The sequence below is a fragment of the Diospyros lotus genome, chromosome 4 (assembly GCF_014633365.1).
Source record: "Diospyros lotus cultivar Yz01 chromosome 4, ASM1463336v1, whole genome shotgun sequence".
NCBI classification, from domain to species: Eukaryota; Viridiplantae; Streptophyta; class Magnoliopsida; order Ericales; family Ebenaceae; genus Diospyros; species Diospyros lotus.
The window spans coordinates 1,071,763-1,093,440 of record NC_068341.1 but is presented as its reverse complement, the minus strand read 5'-3'; the positions used below and the strand labels follow the sequence as shown (position 1 = coordinate 1,093,440).

General features: G+C 33.3%; 1 protein-coding gene across 1 annotated transcript; it reads right to left on the bottom strand.

The window, feature by feature from the left end:
- Positions 1-3,720: 3,720 nt before the first annotated feature.
- On the bottom strand, positions 3,721-4,943 carry LOC127800818 (cytosolic sulfotransferase 15-like). The gene has a single exon (XM_052335650.1). The coding sequence runs from the start codon at positions 4,900-4,902 to the stop codon at positions 3,910-3,912; it is 993 nt and encodes a 330-aa protein (XP_052191610.1). The 5' UTR covers positions 4,903-4,943; the 3' UTR covers positions 3,721-3,909.
- Between the last annotated feature and the right edge of the window lie 16,735 nt (positions 4,944-21,678).

Here is a 21,678-nt window from a genome sequence, read left to right as displayed (position 1 = left end):
ATTTATATTTTAAGACTATTATTGGACAACTTAAAAAAATCTCATTACAAAAAAAAAAAAAAAAAAAACAGGCTTTATGGCCTACAAAGTCTCCCATCGGGCTTTGCGACCCACAAAGTCCCCCATCGGGCCTTGTGGTTCACGAAGCCCGATCGGGCTTTGTCCCATCGGGTTTTGTGGCCCACAAAGTCCCCCATCGAGCTTTGTGGCCCACAAAGCCCGAAATTAATTATTTTTAATTTTCTTGATTTTTTTCTTCAAATTAGTGTGTTCCATTAGCACTAAAATGATGTCTTTTTAAGTTTATTGGGTTAATTGAATGTATATATTCCAACAAACATCATTATCTTTCACTTTGTATGAGAATGTCCATTCATTATCAACACAACTAATACATGATCAATTGTTCTAACTAATATTGGACAAAACAAATATAATGCTATGATAATAAACTTACTCAAGAATAAAAGTGTAATTTCTTAACAATAATTTATTTTTTGAGACTACTAGTGGGCAACTTAAAAAAATCCCATTGCAAAAAAAAAAAAAATAAATAAAATCAAGCTTTACGGCCAACAAAGTTTCCCATCGGGCTTTGTGACCCACAAAGTCCACCATCGGGCCTTGTGGTCCACGAAGCCCAATCGGGCTTTGTCCCATCGGGCTTTGTGGCCCACAAAGCCCGAAATTAATTATTTTTAATTTTCTTGATTTTTTTTTCAAATTAGTGTGTTCCATTAGCACTAAAATGATGTCTTTTTACGTTTATTGGGTTAATTGAATGTATATATCCCAACAAACATCATTATCTTTCACTTTGTGTGAGAATGTCCATTCATTATCAACACAACTAATACATGATCAATTGTTCTAACTAATATTGGACAAAACAAATATAATGCTATGATAATAAACTTACTCAAGAATAAAAGTGTAATTTCTTAATAATAATTTATATTTTAAGACTATTATTAACAACTTAAAAAAATCCCATTGCAAAAAAAAAAAAAAAAAAAACGGGCTTTATGGCCTACAAAGTCTCCCATCGGGCTTTGCGATCCACAAAGTCCCCCATCGGGCCTTGTGGTTCATGAAGCCCGGTCGGGCTTTGTCTCATCGGGTTTTGTGGCCCACAAAATCCGAAATGAATTTTTTTTTATTTTCTTGATTTTTTCTTCAAATTAGTGTGTTCCATTAGTACTAAAATGATGTCTTTTTACGTTTATTAGGTTAATTGAATGTATATATTCCAACAAACATCATTATCTTTCACTTTGTATGAGAATGTCCATTCATTATCAACACAACTAATACATGATCAATTGTTCTAACTAATATTGAACAAAACAAATATAATGCTATGATAATAAACTTACTCAAGAATAAAAGTGTAATTTCTTAACAATAATTTATTTTTTAAGACTACTAGTGGGCAACTTAAAAAAATCTCATTGCAAAAAATAAAAATAAAAAAAATCAAGCTTTACGGCCAACAAAGTTTCCCATCGGGCTTTGTGACCCATAAAGTCTCCCATCGGACCTTGTGGTCCACGAAGCCCGATCGGGCTTTGTCCCATCGGGCTTTGTGGCCCACAAAGTCTTCCATCGGGTTTTGTGGTCCACAAAGCTCGAAATTAATTTTTTTTAATTTTCTTGATTTTTTTTTCAAATTAGTGTGTTCCATTAGCACTAAAATGATGTCTTTTTACGTTTATTGGGTTAATTGAATGTATATATTCCAACAAACATCATTATCTTTCATTTTGTGTGAGAATGTCCATCTATTATCAACACAACTAATACATGATCAATTGTTCTAACTAATATTGGACAAAACAAATATAATACTATGATAATAAACTTACTCAAGAATAAAAGTGTAATTTCTTAACAATAATTTATATTTTGAGACTATTATTGGACAACTTAAAAAAATCCCATTGTAAAAAAAAAAAAAAAAAAAAATCTGGCTTTATGGCCTACAAAGTCTCCCATTGGGCTTTGTGACCCACAAAGTCCCCCATCGGGTCTTGTGGTTCACGAAGCCCGATCGGGCTTTGTCCCATCGGGTTTTGTGGCCCACAAAGTCCCCCATCGGGCTTTGTGGCCCACAAAGCCGGAAATTAATTTTTTTTAATTTTCTTGATTTTTTCTTCAAATTAGTGTTTTCCATTAACACTAAAATTATGTCTTTTTACGTTTATTGGGTTAATTGAATATATATTCCAACAAATATAATTATCTTTCACTTTGTGTGAGAATGTCCATTCATTATCAACACAACTAATACATGATCAATTGTTCTAACTAATATTGGACAAAACAAATATAATGCTATGATAATAAACTTACTCAAGAATAAAAGTATAATTTCTTAACAATAAATTATTTTTTTAGACTACTAGTGGACAACTTAAAAAAATCCCATTGCAAAAAAAAAAAATAAAAAAATCAAGCTTTGCGGCCAACAAAGTTTCCCATCGGGCTTTGTGACCCACAAAGTCCCCCATCGGGCCTTGTGGTCTATGAAGCCCGATCGGGCTTTGTGGCCCACAAAGCCCGAAATTAATTTTTTTTAATTTTTTTGAATTTTTTTTTCAAATTAGTGTGTTCCATTAGCACTAAAATAATGTCTTTTTATGTTTATTGGGTTAATTGAATGTATATATCATAACAAACATCATTATCTTTCACTTTGTGTGAGAATGTCTATCAACTATCAACACAACCAATACATGATCAATTGTTTTAGATAATATTGGACAAAGTAAAGATAATGCTATGGTAATAAATTTACTCAAGAACAAAAGTGTAATTTCTTAACAATAATTTATTTTTTGAGACTATTATTGGGCAACTTTGAAAATATCTCATTGCAAAAAAAAAAAAATCGGTCTTTGTGGCCCACAAAGTTCGTCATCGAGTTTTGTGGTCTGCAAAGGCCAAAAATGAAATTTTTTAAATTTTTTTGATTTTTTTCAAATTAGTGTGTTCCATTAGCACTAAAAATTTAAAAAATAATAATTATTAAAAAATGTATTTAGTAGTAAATTATTTTTTAAGGGGGAACCGAACATGTGTTCGAGACCCAACCAGTTATTAAAATATTAAAAAAATAATAATTAAAAAATAATAGTAATTATTAGAAAATAATAAAAATTTAATAGTTGAAAATATATTATTATAATTATGATTTGCAATTATTATTACAATTTAAAAATTAAATAATAATCATTGAATAACAATTTTTCAATTATATATTTAATAATACATATATATTTAAATTTTTTAATTATTATTATTTAATTAATTTTATTTATATGTAATAATACATATATATTTAATAATTAAAAAGGGTGGAGGTTTATGGGTTTGTTGTGGGGGTTAAATAGAAATTTAACCCTTTTATTTTTTTTTGTATTGAGGGTAGTTTGAGAATTCATTATCTTTGGCTTTATTCTTAATTTTTAATAAAAGTGGATTGTTGAAAAGTCAAAGGTTATGGTTCAAAGCGGTAAAGTGGCTATTTTTTGTAACTATTTGTTTGGAAGGGCTAAAAACGTTTTTTTGTAAAAAAGGGGATAAAAACAAATTTTGTATTTATGGGGAGGTTATTTTTTACAATTTCCACTAGATGAAATCCATTCCATAATTAAAACTTTTATTTTAAATGTAATTGAATTCTTCAATTCCATAATTTAAATAACACCATTCCAAACATCAGAATTGGGAAAAATCTTACAACACTGCCAAATTCTTGAGCAAAGCACACTCAAAGAAGGGGTAGAAACTTGGGAAAATGACCATATATATATATATATGTATCTATGAAATTTAACTAAGAATTTCGTGAATGGCCACAAGCAGAACCCATCTTATTTGAAGGTAAAGACAATAAATTAAATATTATTAGGACGTTTTGAAGGTTAAACCAGAACCCTCAAACTTGTCATGGATAAGCTTCTTCAGGGCCTCGGCCACGGACGGAGAAAGATAATTGGACCAATCTCCAACCTTTGCTTTCCTGAAAAATGCTTTGTTATCGATATCGAAGGGAAAATGATCATCAAATTTGCCACTCTTGTTCACTTCCAAATCTTTCAAATTCTCAAAGCTACACAGCCTGGATATCTGTTCAGGCATCCCGTCCCTTTCTTCCTCCGTTGAAAATGGAACCCCCAAGAACTCGGCCAGCTTCTTAACGTAAAACACATCATCTTCCTTCAAGTCTTCGTACTTCAAGAACAGAACTTGGCCCGGCTTCTCTTGGCTGGCCTTCCAATATCCCAACATATGATCCCAGAAAGGGCCAAAAGGGGTAATCCCAGAAATACAGTACTTTTTGGACCACTCATCCAGTGAGATGGAGTAGTGATTCCTGGACTGGAGACTGGATGCAAAGTGCCAGTTGGAGATGAACTGGTCCAAGGGATTTCTGCATATATAGACAAGCTTGCATTTGGAATTAGTTTTGATGGAGGCGGGCAGTGCAGAGTAAGGCAAGTGAGTGGAAAGAATTCTTGGGCTGGGAATGTCTTGGAGATTAAAGGGAGGAGGCTTTCGGTAGATTTGGGACTCAAGAAAAGGAACAAGAGCGTGGGGGTTAGCTGAGAGCAGCGGGCTCTCTATGAGGGGATGCTTGCTTCTGTTGGCTACGGCAAAGATGAGGGCCTTCAACCAGGTGGTGCCGCATTTTGGGAAGGAAGCTAAGATCGTATCAGTTTTATGTGCCTGGAAATGCTGTTGACAGGAAACAACGCTCTCAATGATGCTCTCAAGACACCAGAAACCTTGATAGAACAGAAGATCGAATCCACTACAATTCTTTTCTTTGGGAAGGCTTCCAAATAACCCTTCTTCTAGGGTGGGCTTCTGGTTCTGGATGTTCTCTGACTTTGCCATAGCTGGGCAGACTGAGGCGTGGGGATAGAAAGATGATAGCACGGCCGTGCGAGGATGGGTTCTAGCTAGGAAATATATATGGGGGCAAAATATATATTTCAACACCTGTACTGGTATGCTTTTTTTATTAAAAGACTTGAATTTTTTATTATTTAAAAGACATTCTTGAATTTACAAATTTGATTTAATTGTACTTCTGAATTTTTTTTCTTTCAATCACACTAAATTATATAATTTTGAATCAATTATACATCTCAACAAATTTATTGAAAATAATGAATTAAGGAATGTAATTGAAATAATAAAAAATTTAAAAATATAATTGACTCAAAATTATACCATTCAAAAAATATTTAAAATAACAAAAAATTTAAATATATAAATAATAAAAGCGTGCAAGAGCAGAGATTCAAATATTTGACCAAATATATAAGATAAGAGTAATGCTATTCGACCCTCGAAAAGCCATCCCCGAAGCCACCTAGAACTAAATTACAAGTTTACCCATCAACCCAATTCCTAACATACCTTCAATTCTAATCCAGCCCAAATCCCACCCTTTCTCTCTCTTTCTCTTGCCATCTCCTACGCGAGACTTTCTCTCCTTTTGGCCCTCTCTCTTCTCTCCCTTTCAGCTCGTTCATCTGTTCCTCTCGTTTTGTCCATTTCTCTCTCTTACTCCTGCACGTCCGATCAAGGCTCTAGAGTCCATTTAGCTCATTTCGACAATCTCTCTCTCCAACCCATGTGACTACATTTTTGGCATCCTTTGGGCTCGTTCCGACCCCGATCTACAGGCACTACAAAAAAATCGATATTTAGCGGCAGTTTTTTTTGCATTTAGCGGCGATTTTTAACTGCCGCCAAGTAATTTAGTGGCGGTTTTGAAAACCGCCGCTAAGTCAGCCGTCGCGGAGCGTTTTGCGACGATTTTTAGCAACCGCTGGAATAACCGCCGCTAATTTTAAATTTTGCGACGGTTTTAGAAACTGCCACTAAATAAGTGATTTAGCGGCTGTTTCTATAATATTTAGCGGCGGTTTGAAAACCGCCACTAAAAATTTAAAAAAAATTAAATTTTTAATTTTAGCAACGGTTTTAAAACTGCCGCTAAAATTAATAAAAAAATAAAATTTTTAATTTGCCATTGTAGACCAGCCCAGCCCGTGTCCCGACCCACGCCGCCCCCCCCAGCCGCCCTCCCGCCCAACCTTTGCGCTCCACGTGGCCGCTTGTGCACGCACCACGTGGCAATGCTGGAAATTTAATTCCCAGTGCACTTTCTCCTCCCAAGTTTTGATCCCAGCACCTCTTGCGTGGGCGCGCGCGCGCGAACCGCCTGATCTGTGAATAACTCCTTGACATAAATGCACATATATGTATTATATACTAATCTAACAACTAAAAATTATATTTTTTAATATATATTAAAAATATTTATTAATTGATTATTTTTTAAAAGAATAATAGAATAAATAAAAATAAATTAATTGATTAAAAATAAAAGGAAGATTAAAATTTTTTGATCTTAATATATTTTTTAAAAATTATTAAAATTTTATATATTAACATTTTGTTAAATTTATTTTTATTTTTTTAAATTATATTTTAAATGAATTTTGCTATTAATTTAAATGCAATTTTATATTTATTTTTAAGATTTTATATTTATTTAATTTTTAATTATTTTCTTAAACAAAATTTAATTTTTTTAACGAAAATAATGAATTTTAATATTTTAGATTTTTATTTAATTTTATTTTTATTTTTTTTTCAATTTAGAGGCGATTTTAGAAAATCGCCGCTAAATTTAAATTTTTAATAAATTATTTTATTTTATTTTTAATTTTAAATTATTTAATTTTTTTAAATTTAGCGGCGGTTTTTCAAAAACTGCCGCTAAATTTATTTTCTTTTGAATTTTGTGGCGGTTTTTGAAAATCGCCACAAATATTAATTTAATTTTAATTTTAAATTATTTTATTTTTTTTAAATTTAGCGGCGATTTTTGGAAAACCGCCGCTAAATTTATTTTCTTTTGAATTTTGCGGCGATTTTTAGAAATCGCTACAAATATTAATTTAATTTTAATTTTAAATTATTTAATTTTTTTTAAATTTGGCGGCGATTTTTGGAAAACCGCCGCTAAATTTCTTTTCTTTTGAATTTTGCGGCGATTTTTGAAAACCACCGCAAATGTTAATTTAATTTTAATTTTAAATTATTATTATTTTTAATTTAGTCGCAGTTTTTCAAAAATCGTCGCAAAAAATAATTTAATTTTTTTATTATTTAATTATTTTTTAAATTTAGCTACGATTTTTTAAAAACCACCGCAAAAAAACATGTTTTACTAAATTTTGCAGCAGTTTTTTGAAACCGTCGCAAAATTTTAAAGAAACCGCCGCAAAATACCATATTTTGCGGCGATTTTTAGAACCGCCGTAAAATATCAATTTTCTTGTAGTGAGGGAGGTAAGTCTTTAGTTTTATTAGCAATGATTTTCAACAAAGGTATATATGGGAGTGTTGGATTTGACCTAAAGTTTAAGTTTTAGATCTATGGAGATACGGCCACTGGATCTTGTTGGTTTTTTGATATGTTGGTCAATAGGTATAAGGGTGTTGGGTGATTGTCTCGGATCGCCAGAAACCACCGGCTAGGCAACTAGTAGTGTGTGTTTTAAGTGTAAACTTTCGGCTAAAGCCAAATAGTAAACACACTGTCAGTTGCCACCGGCCACCATGGCTGGTGGTTTCCAACGATTCGAGATAACCACTCGACACCCTTATCCCCATCGACCCATGTACTCAAAAACCAACAAGATCCAACTGCCGAATCTCCATAGATCTAAGTTTAAACTTTCGGCCAAACCCAAATCATAAGTATATACTTATGAAATAGAGAGAGAGAGAGAGAGAGAGAGAGAGAGATTTACCTCTTTGTAGATTAAGGGCAGAACGAGAATGTCGGAGACGCTGTACACAGGACGAGCAGAGATAATGGAGCATAGGCGAGAGTGTGAGAGAAAGAGAGATAGTTTGAGAGTGAGCGAAAGTGTGAGAGAAAGAAAGAGAGTTTGAGAACAAGCGAAAGTGTGAGAGAAAGATAGAGAGTTTGAGCGCAAGCAAGAGTGTGAGAGAAAGAGAGAGAAAGATGGCTGAAAATGAGAGGGAGCGTCAATCAGAAGGGAAAGCAAGACCAACGACTGGTAGGGAGAGAAAGTGAGAGGGTTGCTTCGAGCGAACGAGAATGAGACAGTAGGGGTAGAAATTTGAAATATTTGCTTTTGAGCCACTCTTCATATCGTGATATATCGCAAGATTTTGGATTCAATAAAACACGAGATATCACGATATTCTGAGGGTGGCTTTCCAGGGAGCTGAATAGCATTACTCATAAGATAGTAGTTGTTTGTAAGTCATATTCATGCCATGTCGAGACACAAGAACAACACATATATGATTAATATCCAAATTAACAAGACTTGTTTAACTAATTAATCATGTTACATCTCTCAATCTTAACACATACATAGTAAATGGGTGACACGATTAGACACGCATAATTCATTTATCGTGTCACATATATTATAATACATTAACTCATTTATTATATAGGTCATTCTAAACTCATTATAAAGACAACATAAGAAGACTCTTAAAGCTGTTAAATATGTTTTAACACATTTAATACATTAACTTATTAAGAAACATTTAATCTGTTAATAAAAAAATAACCTAAGTTACTTTTTCACATATTATTCTGTTAACTAAAATTGATTCATTGCCCACTTCGAACAATAATTATGTTACTAGGAGCAGACTTGAGCTAGCCACGTCGAGAAACAAATTTAGACCACTCGACGCGCAACAATTATGTTGCCAGAGACGCGGACGTGGGCTAGCCACGTGGAGCAACAGACTTAAACCACTCGCCCCCAACCCCAACCCCAATGAAATCAATTCCCCCCCACCCCCCAATTAATAATTTTAAAATTTAACTTATTTTTATTTTATTTTATTTATATATATATATATTAAATGGATAAGATTTTGTTTTGTTACATTAATTAACAATTTCAGATTTAACAAATTCTTAATTTCCTTCATTTTTGTATTTAGCCAAATCTAATACAGTTGGTATAAATTCCGCCACGATCATTAACAATTTCAAATTTAACTAATCCTTAGTTTACTTTATTTTGTAACTTTGTTTCTCTTAACTTGCTGGAATTCTAAGGATTTTCACCTTTTTTTTTCATTCAGAAGAGGTCATGGAATGGCTTAAGAAAATCTCAAAAATTTTAAAATTAAAAAAGTATTTTGCATAAATTCGGATGATCTTGAAGTCTCCCATACAACAGTTCCTCAGAGCCCCAGATGAGTTTTTAGGGCAGTCAAACTTCAGCATGTGAAAGCACAAAGACTCTAAAGAGTCTTCAGACTTATCTGGAGAATATTCATCGGGACGTTTTATCCCAAACATACCTCCAGGCTCTCCAGCTTTATCAGATGCATCTTTTTCGGAGAGTTTGGAGACTCTTGTCTGTAGATCTCACTAAGTATCTATAAATACTCGCTTGCGCCAAGACAAACGGATCTTTTGACCGATCTTTTTCCCAACTCTTCTCTGGACCTATTGGAATCCACTGAGACCTTACACACTCTAAGACTATAGTCTCGAAGACTTAAGACACTGAACCTCACATTACTCCTCCAAAGACTCATAAATGGACATACTACTTACGCATCTGCATACATCTGCATTCCTATTTTTCAGACATCAGAATTTGATTTAGATATTGAAAGGTCCACGTGAGAAAGATTTTCGTGTGCCTTTTAACTATCTTTGTGGCCATAGATACCTCGAAGACTCCCAAAACTATTCCCTGGAGACCCTTAAGATAGTCACTCGAAAATTGTTCCCTGAAGATTTCTTGGGGGCATCATTTTCCCTGAAGACTATGAAGACCCTCCAAGGACCCGAAGCCTCAGTTCTCTCGGGCCACAGAACAAACCTCAGTCTTTGTTGACCTCTCGAGCAACATCTTGTATCTCTCAGTTTTTTCAAAGCACTCTACTTTGACTGTTTGAAAGACTAATAAATTTAATTATTTTACTTTGACAGTAACAAGAAAACAGGTAGTTGGTTCTTTCATCACAAACCATATATATTTGTGGAAATTCATATATCTTCACAAAATTTTCATAAAAAAGCTTACTATAATAAAATATAATAGTAATAATTCTACAATTTTAATTAAGTTGATATATATTAGAGATGTGTTTGTTTTTAGTTTTTAATTTTGAAATTTTTGTGTTCGATTTTCCTTATCTTTGAAAATAAAAAATGATTAAATATTGTTTAATTCCTCTTTGCTGCCATCTTCAAAATTTTAAACAAAAACATAGAAATGTCATTTGATAAATCTAGTTTTGTTCAATTATTTGAATTTTTGGAATTGCAAGTCCTTGTTATATAATTTTATTTTTATGCATAAATTATTTGTGAAAAGTTATTAAATTGAAGAACTGGGGGGGGCGATGGTCTCCTCTTGCATTCTACCTACCTCCAACCCCACATTATAACTCAGCCACAGATGCTGCTGATCCATCATAACTCAAGCCACAAATATTTATGATTCCTGTGGGAGATGCCGACGGCCAGGAGTACATGATTTTCAGCTGTGATTAGGTGTTAGGTTGGGCTAAGAGTAGAGTACCTCATTTCCATACTGTGATTACTTGTCCAGATTCGACTGTGATGTTACCTACCAGCATGGTTGGTAACATTTATTTGTTTATGTATTATTAAGATATTTTATTTAACTTTATTTTTAATTTATATCCGTGGGTTAAATGCCGTGTTTGCTAATATTTTATTAATAAATAAAAATATTTTAAAATTAAAAATAACATATCTTCACTAAAACACAAAACATCGGCTCTATTCGGAATGATGAAGGTGAATATGTAAATGCTGTTGGGTAGAGTTTCTCTCCTAATTGGAGGATGACCTAATAATAGTTGAAGCTTTTCATCAAAGAATGGGCTAACTTTTTTTTATTAATATCTTTATTTCACGAAATTAAAATACTCTTAAAGAATAAGGGGGTTTTTTTAGTCTCTTAAAATATAAAATTCGTGCATAATTGGTGGACAAAATAGAAGAAAATAACACAAGAAAAATGGCAAATTTATGAGAAAAATTCAAATTTTCTTGTTATAGAATATGGATGGTGGAGATTTGATTTGGTGGTCGGAATTCTTGAGAATCAAGCCATTTTCTTTTTGGTTTGTGGTTTGTGGTTTGGCTCAAATTTCTATTTTTGCTTGCGCAATAGTGATCGAATAGGCAATCGGACAGTCTATTATGATTTGATTAAGCTTAAATTTGTAGAGTACGTTCTAGACTCGTGGTTCTATTAAAAGAAATTGGACTTTTAGTGACGGCCAGTCAAAAGTCATCACTAATTCTTATCTTTAGTGATGGTCAAATAAAATCTATCACAAATGACGGGCAATAGTGATGACCACATGTGGTCGTCACTGAATGTGCAACCTTTAGTGAGGGTCATGAAACGTCAATCACAAATGGAGACACAATAGTGATAACCCCATGTTATCGTCACTGAATGTGCAACCTTTAGTGAGAGTCACGCAACGTTGGTCATAGATGGCGGAGCATTAGTGACAACCCTATATGGTCGTCACTGAATGTGCAACATTTAGTGAGGGTCGCACAACATCGGTCACAGATGAGAGAGCATTAATGACGACCCCATATGGTCGTCATTGAATGTGCAACCTTTAGTGAAGGTCGCACAACGTCAGTCACAGATGGGGGAGTATTAGTGTAACGCCCCATTTTTCCCAAGCGAGCGTTAACTCGAGATTTTGGGAATATATATATATATATTTTCTTAAACACACAACATAAGTCTCTCGATACATATACCTTCATCATAGTCATTTCCCGACAATCCCGATTGTACCTTCTTAGCATATCAAAATTTAAGAATTAATAGACTAAGACAGGTAACACTACAAGAAAAATCAGTTTTAGTGACGGGGATGCTCCCGTCACTAATTTGTGACGGGTTTAGTGATGGAAAGCCGTCACTAAAGTGGTTTAGTGACGGGCAAAAATTACCGTCACTATTTTGTGACGGGATATGTATCCCGTCACAAAATAGTGACGGAAAATAATCTCCCGTCGCAAATCAGCGACGGGAGCGAGATGTCCCGTCGCAAAACTGCGACGGAACATCAATCCCGTCGCAGTTCTGCGACGGGACGAGTCAGTCCCGTCGCAGTTCTGCGACGGGACTGACGCGTCCTGTCGCAATCTGCGACGGGGCGTCAGTCCCGTCGCAGAACTGCGACGGGACTGACTCGTCCCGTCGCAATCTTGCCTTTAAAAATCCCCCCCCTTCTTTCCCCCTCCACACTTAATATGAGAAATTAATTAGATAAATATTTAAATTAAAATATATAAGAAATGCAATATTAAAAATAAAATACAATAAAAAAATAAACACTAAAAATACCCTACCGAATATATTTTCTTAAAAATTAAGGACTAAAAATACAAAATAAAATCTTACCATGAAAAGTTATTAATTTTTATAACAATAAATTTAACCTTAATATTTTTAATAACTCAACGAAAATAAAATAAAAAATGTAACAAATCAAAATTTGAATAATTGTTTAAGTAGTAAAGGAAATAAAAGTTTAAATTGCGTTAGTTTTATTTAATAGGTAATTTATTTTTGTTTTTAGTATGTATGTTGAGTTTAATGATTATTTTATTTAAATTAGTTTAGGTTTTATTTTAATTGTTTATATTATTTGTAATGTTTAGAAATTAAAATGTGAATTTTATTAATTGTTTATAAATTATTTCTATAGTTATTTTGTTATGTAATTATATTAATAATATTTATTTTTTTGTTTTTAATTTAAAACAGATTTTTAATTTAAAATATTGTAATTTTAAATAAAATACGTTAAAAATAAAATACTAAAAGTAAATACAATATTTATGAAAACATATATTTTGTTGCCATAAGATTAAGTATAGACATTAAAATTAATTTTTTTTTGTTTAAAACATTAAAAATAATAAATAAAAGTAAAATTAGAATATTTAAAATAATGTACGAAATAAATTAGATAATTATTTTAAAAATTAAAATGACTTTAAAAAGGTATACAATTTAATTTTTTATTTAAATTAAACACTAAAAATTAAAAATTACATGAGAAATAAATTAGATAAATATTTAAATTGAAATATTTATTTATTACAATATTAAAAATAAAATATTATTAATGAGTAATATAATTTGTTGTTATAAAATAAAATAAGTATACTAATGGATTTTAAATTTTAAAGTGAGACATTTATAGCTAACTTAGAAAATATATTAGATACATTATTTTAACCATATTGTTCTTAATTACTCAAATCAAAATAAAATAAAAAATGTAGCAATTAAAAATTATAATAATTGTTTAAGTATTAAAGGAAATACAAATTTAAATAAATATTTAAAAAAAATCAATTCAAACATGTAGAGTTAAGTAAAAATATTAAAATTTATCTTAATTATTTATTATCTTAATTTATAAAAAAGATGCAAAATTTATCTCAATAAATTATTTATTATTATATTTATTTTTTGTTCATATTTATCAATTACTTATGACAGTCTGAAATGATGAAATATAATTTGGTTAGTTTTCAGGATAAAATATCTATTAGGAATCGTGCTTGTTATACAATTTTTTGAATTGAAAATGGAAGCTCCGTTGCATCGTCGATGGATTGATAATCAGTGTATGCCAAGAAAGGGTGGGATCACTCCTGAATTTTATGCTGGTGTTGATGAGTTTATTCAACTTGCATCTTCTCAAGAAAGTTTCATAAGGCTAGGAGTGTTGAAATGTCCTTGTATGAAATGTGAGTGTTTGAATTTTAAACTAGTTAATGAGGTGAAAAGGGATCTTTGTAAGCATGGGTTTATGAAAGGATATTATTATTGGACGAACCATGGGGAAGAAATACCAATAATGCCTCAAAATGTTATTGTAAATGAATATTATAGAGAAGATAATTTTAGAGATCAGTTTAATCCGTATGAGCAAATGGTAATGGATGCAGCAGGACCGTCACATGCGCCTGCTACAATGCAAGGAGCGTTTAGCGAAAGTGGTCATCAGTCGTACAATATTGAGGAACCACCTAATGAAAATGCAAAAGCATTTTATGAGATGTTATCTGCTGTACAATCCCCATTATACTCGGGTTGTGATGCAGAGAGTGAACTTTCTGCTGCAGTTAGGATGTTGAGCATTAAATCTGATTACAACATGCCTGAAGGTTGTTATAATGAAATCATGCAGTTTATGCAACATACAATGCCAACTGGTAATCGTGTGCCCGATGACTTTTATCATACTAAAAAGTTGGTTTCTAAGCTTGGACTTGGTTGTCAGAAGATTGATTGTTGTCCAAATAGTTGTATGTTATATTATAAGGATGATCAATTTGAGAGGAGTTGTAAGTTTTGTAGTCATCCTCGTTTTAAGTCTGCAAGAAGTGGCACAGGAAAATTTAAAGAAATTCCTTTTAAGAGAATGTGGTATTTGCCCCTCATACCAAGATTGCAAAGAATCTATGCTTCAACCATTACTGCTTCGAACATGAGGTGGCACTATGAAAATCGGAGAGAGTTTGGGGTATTGTCTCACCCGTCTGACGGTGAAGCATGGAAATATTTTGATCGGACACATCCTGACTTCTCTACTGATCCTAGAAATGTAAGGCTTGGTTTGTGTGCAGATGCGTTCACTCCATATGGTCAATCGGGTCGCCCGTACTCTTGTTGGCCAGTAATTATGACTCCATATAATTTGCCTCCTGGATTATGTTTGAAAAGAGAGTTTATGTTTTTAACGGTTACTATTCCGGGTCCTTCAAATCCCAAAAGTAAGATAGACGTATTTTTACAGCCTTTAATTGATGAATTGAAATTGCTTTGGCACGAAGGAGTGTTGACTTATGACATATCTACAAAGCAAAACTTTATGATGAAAGCAGCTCTGTTGTGGACTATCAATGATTTTCCTGCATATGGAATATTATCTGGTTGGATGACATCAGGTAGATTAGCATGCTCGTATTGTATGGAAAACACAAAAGCTTTTAATCTCAAGTACGGTGGGAAAACATCATATTTTGATTGTTACCGACAATTTTTGCCAATGGATCACCCTTTTCGAAGGAATACAACTGCATTTCGAAAAAATAAAGTTGATAATTCTTGTCCACCTCCTCGTTTAAGTGGAGAAAACGTATTTGGTAGAGTATGTAATGTCCCGTCTATCTTAGAACAACAAAATTGTGTTATGATCGGATATGGTGTGCAACACAATTGGACAAAAAGAAGTATTTTTTTGGATTTGCCATATTGGAAAGATAATCTTATCCGACACAATTTAGATGTCATGCACATCGAGAAGAATATTTTTGATAATCTTTTCAATACAATCATGGATGTGAAATGTAAAACTAAAGATAATAGCAAAGCTAGAATGGACCTGAAAGAATATTGCAGGCGGAAGGAGTTGGAATTAGTAGAACGTGGTGGGGGTAAATATTGGAAACCTAAAGCTCAATATACTTTCACAAGAGAACAAAAGTTAAGTATTTTGAAATGGATAAAAGAACTTAAACTCCCTGACGGGTATGCATCTAGATTGGGCAGATGTGTTGATATGAAGAATGGAAAATTGTTTGGCTTGAAGAGTCATGATTGTCATGTTCTTATGGAGCGGTTACTTCCAACGGCATTTTCAGGATTACCAGATCGAATTTGGAGTCCAATAACTGAATTATGCCAGTTTTTCAAAGAAATATGCTCAACAATGTTAAGAACTGAACATTTGGAAGTTATGGAACAGAACATCCCAATCATTCTATGCAAAATAGAGCGTGTATTTCCGCCTGGATGGTTTAACTCAATGGAACATCTCCCGGTACATTTGGTTTACGAAGCAAAGGTCGGAGGGCCAATCCAATATAGATGGATGTATCCATTTGAACGGTAATAAATTTTATATTCATATAATTTATTGATTTTGTCGTATAATTTATTATGTTCTTTTTCATAAATTAAGATAACTTTAAAATGATTTAGGTTTCTCAATACTTTAAAGAAGAAAGTTCGGAATAAGGCTCGCATAGAAGGATCTATTTGTGAGGCATATTTAATTGAGGAGACAGCCACATTTGGTTCATATTATTTTGAATCAAATATTCAATCAAGGAGGACGAGAGCCCCTCGAAATGATGATGGGGGAGAATCTACGCATCCACAAATTTCTATCTTCAATTATCCGGGTCGTGCAGCTGGTCCAATGAAAAAAAGATGGTTGGATGTGAATGAGTTCCAAACAGCAAAGTTATATGTCTTGCTAAATACGCCAGAGGTCGAACCTTATATTGAGTAAGAACCCAAACTTAACTATATTAATATATTTATGACTTCATATTAATAATTTTGTTCATATTATGTTGATATATATATTTTAATGTTTCAGCATGTACACAAACATATTACGTGAATTATCGCCAGTAATCAGTGACGAAGAATTAAACAAACAAATCGAGGAGCATTTTTGTGTTTGGTTCCATAATCATGTAAGTTTGTAAAGTTTAAGATATTTCTTAATTTAATATTAATTATGTATACATAAATTGATGAAAATATTTGGTTAGGTGAATTTGAGTGGCGAAGTTATTGCAGACCCACTAATTCAGAGCATAGGGTGGGGGCCAACTCCCAACGTGAAACATTGGCCAATGTATTTCGTCAATGGATACAAATTTCATACTGTTGAATGGAGTCAGAGTAGGTCGACAGAAAATTATGGTGTTTGCGTGTCTGCGTCAGGAGGTGGAGCTTCACATATGAATTATTATGGAAAACTTATAGACATACTTGAGTTAGAATATGCAGGCTTACCAATAAAAAGAGTAATTTTGTTCAAATGTGAATGGTATGATCCAAGTCCACGAGGAACTAAAATTCATGATAAATATGGAATTGTAGACATTCGATCATCAAGAAGATATAGGAAATATGATCCATTCATATTTGCCCAACAAGCTGAACAAGTGTATTACGCGTCTTATCCTGATTACTGTCGTGAAAAAAATGGTTGGATGGTTGTAATTAAAACAAAGGCACGAGGTACAATAAATGCTCCTGAAGCTAACATGGAAGAGCCTTTTCAAGAGGATGAAATATTGCAACGGCCTGTAATTGATGTAAATATTGACCTTGGAGGCACTTTACAAGATGATAATGGGCTAGTAGAGGAAGTTGATGTCTCCAATATTGTTGAGGAAGAAGAAAATGATATGTATGAAGAATCTGTTTCAGAAGAAGACGAGGAAGATATATTATCTGATGACAGAGATAGTGACCAGGAAGACATTGATGAATATATAGAAGAAGATGACTGATAGTTTTATGGTTTTTTTTTTTTTTTGTGCATGCTAATTAATAACCTTTGTATTTTTAAAATATGAATATTTATAATTTGTGTACCTGTACTTTTAGTATGATGACTTTGATGTTAATGTAATTTTTTTTCATACATATATAATTATCGAAATAGATGTCAGAACATTCAACACCTTCGGGTAGGGGAAGAGGTAGAAGTAGAACATCTTATAGGACCACACCTTCTCCAGATGCCAATTCTGGTTCGCAATATTCTTCTCCTGACTCCACACCTGTTGTTCAATCCACACAATTCAATCTCCAGTCACCACCCCCACCACCACCCTCACAACCTTTTGCTCCCATGCCTCATCAATTTCCATATCCTGGAACCACGATGCCGCCATGGGGTTATTATGGTGTTCCACCAACTTTCTACCCACCAGATGTTGTACTACTGAGTGGCCAATATGTTGGGGGAACTTCTCATATGCCAGACAGACATTCCCCATACACATTCATGCCGACACCGCAAGGACTCAATTCATCATCTGCTTCTGCACAACACTCTGAGCCCATTCCAACTGACCCGGTTGGCATCAGCCAAGGAGACGGTCGAAAATACTTATCTTGCGATGAACAGTGTAATCAGTGAGTATCGTATTTATTATTTTAAACTTATTACTTGCAAATGAATATATATATATTTTGTGTTTGACAGTTTTATCCTTGAGAGTGGCCTACCAAGCAAATTAGGAAAGATTTGGAGGGCACGATACACCGAACCGTGGATTCATTGGGATGAAGTGCCAGAAATAATACGAAGGATGTGGCTTGAAGAATTTAACGTAAGTTAATTTATAATTCTTTATTAATATAAGTTTGTATTTAAATTCTTATATATATATATGTTTCTTAACTTAATGTAGAAGACGTATTTCTGGCAAGCCGATGAGAATGATCGCATATGGCTCACATGGAATAAGTCTGGTAGACGAAGTTTTAGGAGCCATTTGCATCGAATTAGAAATGGGGAAGACGAAGCAATGTGGATGGATCCCGACGTGCGTAAGGCACTTGATGCAAAGTGGGCAGAAGAAAGCAACAAAAAAATTGCCACACAAAATAAAAAAAATCGTGCTTCCGAGACCGGTGGGTCGCTCCACACTGGCGGGTCCATTCCATTCTCCTTGACTCGAAGAAGGCTGGTAATTACTTATGCTAAGTTATATATTTTTTTTAATTTATTTAAATTATAAGTTTACTATATTATTTACTATATTATTTATTAATTTCTTATACAGGCAACTGAATTGAATCGTGAGCCCAATGAGTTTGAATTCTTCAGGAGAACCCACACCAGGAAAGATAATCAAGGAGAAGAAGTGTGGGTCGATGACAGATCTAGGGCCATCGCTGTAAGTGTGTTTTATAAATTAAATTAAAATTTTTATTCTAAAATAATTTTTTAAATCATTTACATGAATGTTTTAATTTTATAGGAAAAATATGAAAGATTGAGTGCGGAGGCATCTTCATCATCCACAAGTACTGGAGAGTCCTCATCGCCTACAGTTAATGAACACGACATCTTCTATCAAGCTGTTAGTGGTCGGAATAGAAAGGGTCGAATATACGGGCTGGGCTCCCAAGCTAATTTGTTATATCCATCTACCACCAATCGATCTAGCCAATCATCTTCACATATATCACCAGAGTTTCAACAAATGAAACTTAAAGTCACCCAATTAACTGATGAGTTGCTTGAATCCCGGGCTGAGAATCGGCAATTACGACAGTGGCAAGAACAAGTGACAGCGTGGCAGTCAGAAATGAATATAGTAATAAGTAGATTGACAAAACAATCTACTGCAGATGCTGGACCGTCGACTGTTCCAGGTGGATCTGACCCGGTAGCTGATCAAGATGAGAGTGACAATCATGAAGATGAAAATGCTAATAATAATGACGATTGATTGTAGTGGAATGTTGTAAACATTGAAGTAAACTTGGGTAATCTTAATATTAATATTAAATTTTAATTTTCTTTTTAATGTTAAATTTGTTATATTTTTAATGTGAATATGGGTAATATTAATTTTATTTAATGTTATTTTTAATATTTTATTTAAATTTTTAAAAAAATTGTTGTTATTTTCAATTTTTTTATTCTTATAAAAGAAAATATTAATTTTAATTTTAATAAATATAAATTTTAATTTTATAAATTTAAAAATTAAAAATATATTTTTTGAAATTAAAAATATATTAATTTCATAAAAATATATTATGATTTAAAATAATATTAATTTTCTTTTTAATGTTAAATTTCTTTTATTTTTAATGTGAATGTGAGTAATATTAATTTTATTTAATGTTATTTTTAATATTTTATTTAAATTTTTAAAAAAATTGTTGTTATTTTAAATTTTTTTATTCTTATAAAAGAAAATATTAATTTTAATTTTAATAAATATAAATTTTAATTTTATGAATTTAAAAATTAAAAATATATTTTTTGAAATTAAAAATATATTATTGATTTAAAATATTAATATTAATTTAATTTTTTTCCAAAATTATTTTTTTATTTATATTAATTTTATAAAATATTAATTATTTATTTAATATTATTTTTTTTATATTTAAAAATATCTGTGACGGGTGCTCCGTCGCAGATCTGTGACGGGTAGTATCCCGTCACAGATTGCTCGTTTTTATTTTTTATTTTAAGAATTTTTGTGACGGGTAGAGCCCGTCACAGATCTGTGACGGGGCAGTACTTCCCGTCACAGATCTGTGACGGGTCGTACTTTCCCGTCACAGATCTGTGACGGGGGAAATTCATCCCGTCACAGATTTGTGACGGGATGAACTTCCCCCGTCACAAATCTGTGACGGGCAGAACTTCCCCGTCACAGATCTGTGACGGGTAGTACTGCCCCGTCACAGATCTGTGACGGGACACCCGTCACAAATCTGTGACGGAACTGCTATCCCATCACAGATCTGCGACGGGTAACACTCACCCCGTCACTAAAATTCTGTCACGCCCGCTTTAGTGACGGATTTTACCCCGTCACTAAACCCGTCACAGAAAAATTTAGTGACGGATTTTATGTTTTTAGTGACGGATTTTTCCGTCACTAAAACTGATTTTTCTTGTAGTGTAATATCAATCACATCAGCGGAAGAAAGATCGAAACCTCAATAATATTTAATCGACAATTCCTTTTACAATAATCAAATCGATGTTTCACATGAAAATATCAAAATATTACATAATCTCTGAACATCGTAATCATGGATAAAACCTACGAAAACTAAACATAGCCGCTACATCTCGATGATATTCTTTCCCTTAGCACCACTGCTTTCACCTGGAACGTTTGAATATTCCAAGAACATAGTCCAAATTAGATGCTGAATCATCTAAGTGAGAGTTCAAAAACGTTTTCATGCAAATATGAAAAATCATATACAAAATCGATAAATCCCTACATGCACCAGCCTAAGAGAATCCCACATAGCACTTAACCCTAACCCGGGAAAGTGCAATCTCTCTAAAGGCGACACGACCACTTCGGTCCATTAGCAAAACAATCATGCTTAAGAGGGACAACCTCGACATATGAACCCGGGAATCACCCCATTGTCATTGTTAGGCTTTACGCTCCAACTCAAAAGTAATCCAAAACCCAACGCAACCCTAGCCCCAAGAGTGTCACATCAGCACTATCCTCGGAATCGACGTCACCTCGGCATTAATGCTATTGCTCAAAGGAATCTGGGGTGGTGTCCACTCGCAGCCCCGCCACTTGAGCCAACAACCGGGGTGGTGTCCACTCTCAGCCCCGCCACTTGGGTCCCGTAGGGTGAAGTCCGTCTCAACCCCGTCCCAAGTGGGTCACCTAGCATTAATCCTAGGTACGCATCCCGAGTGCTGTCACTCTGGACTACGTCATAGGTTAACAACCCCACGTCCCACACGGACGACACAAAACAAGCCAATGTCGAAAATCATAACATGCATAGCTTAAAATCAATATTTCGATGTATGCAATTTACCGTACGAAATTTAATGCATGTGTAAATAACTGTTTGGACAATCCATCACAATAAACTAAGCCATAGGGATGAACACACACAGTAAACCATTCACATGTCACTTAAAGTCTTTTCGGGTAGAACCACTCATAATTCAAAACAAAGTTGGGGGCGAACACTCACCTTGGGCTAAATTCAAGATTTCTTG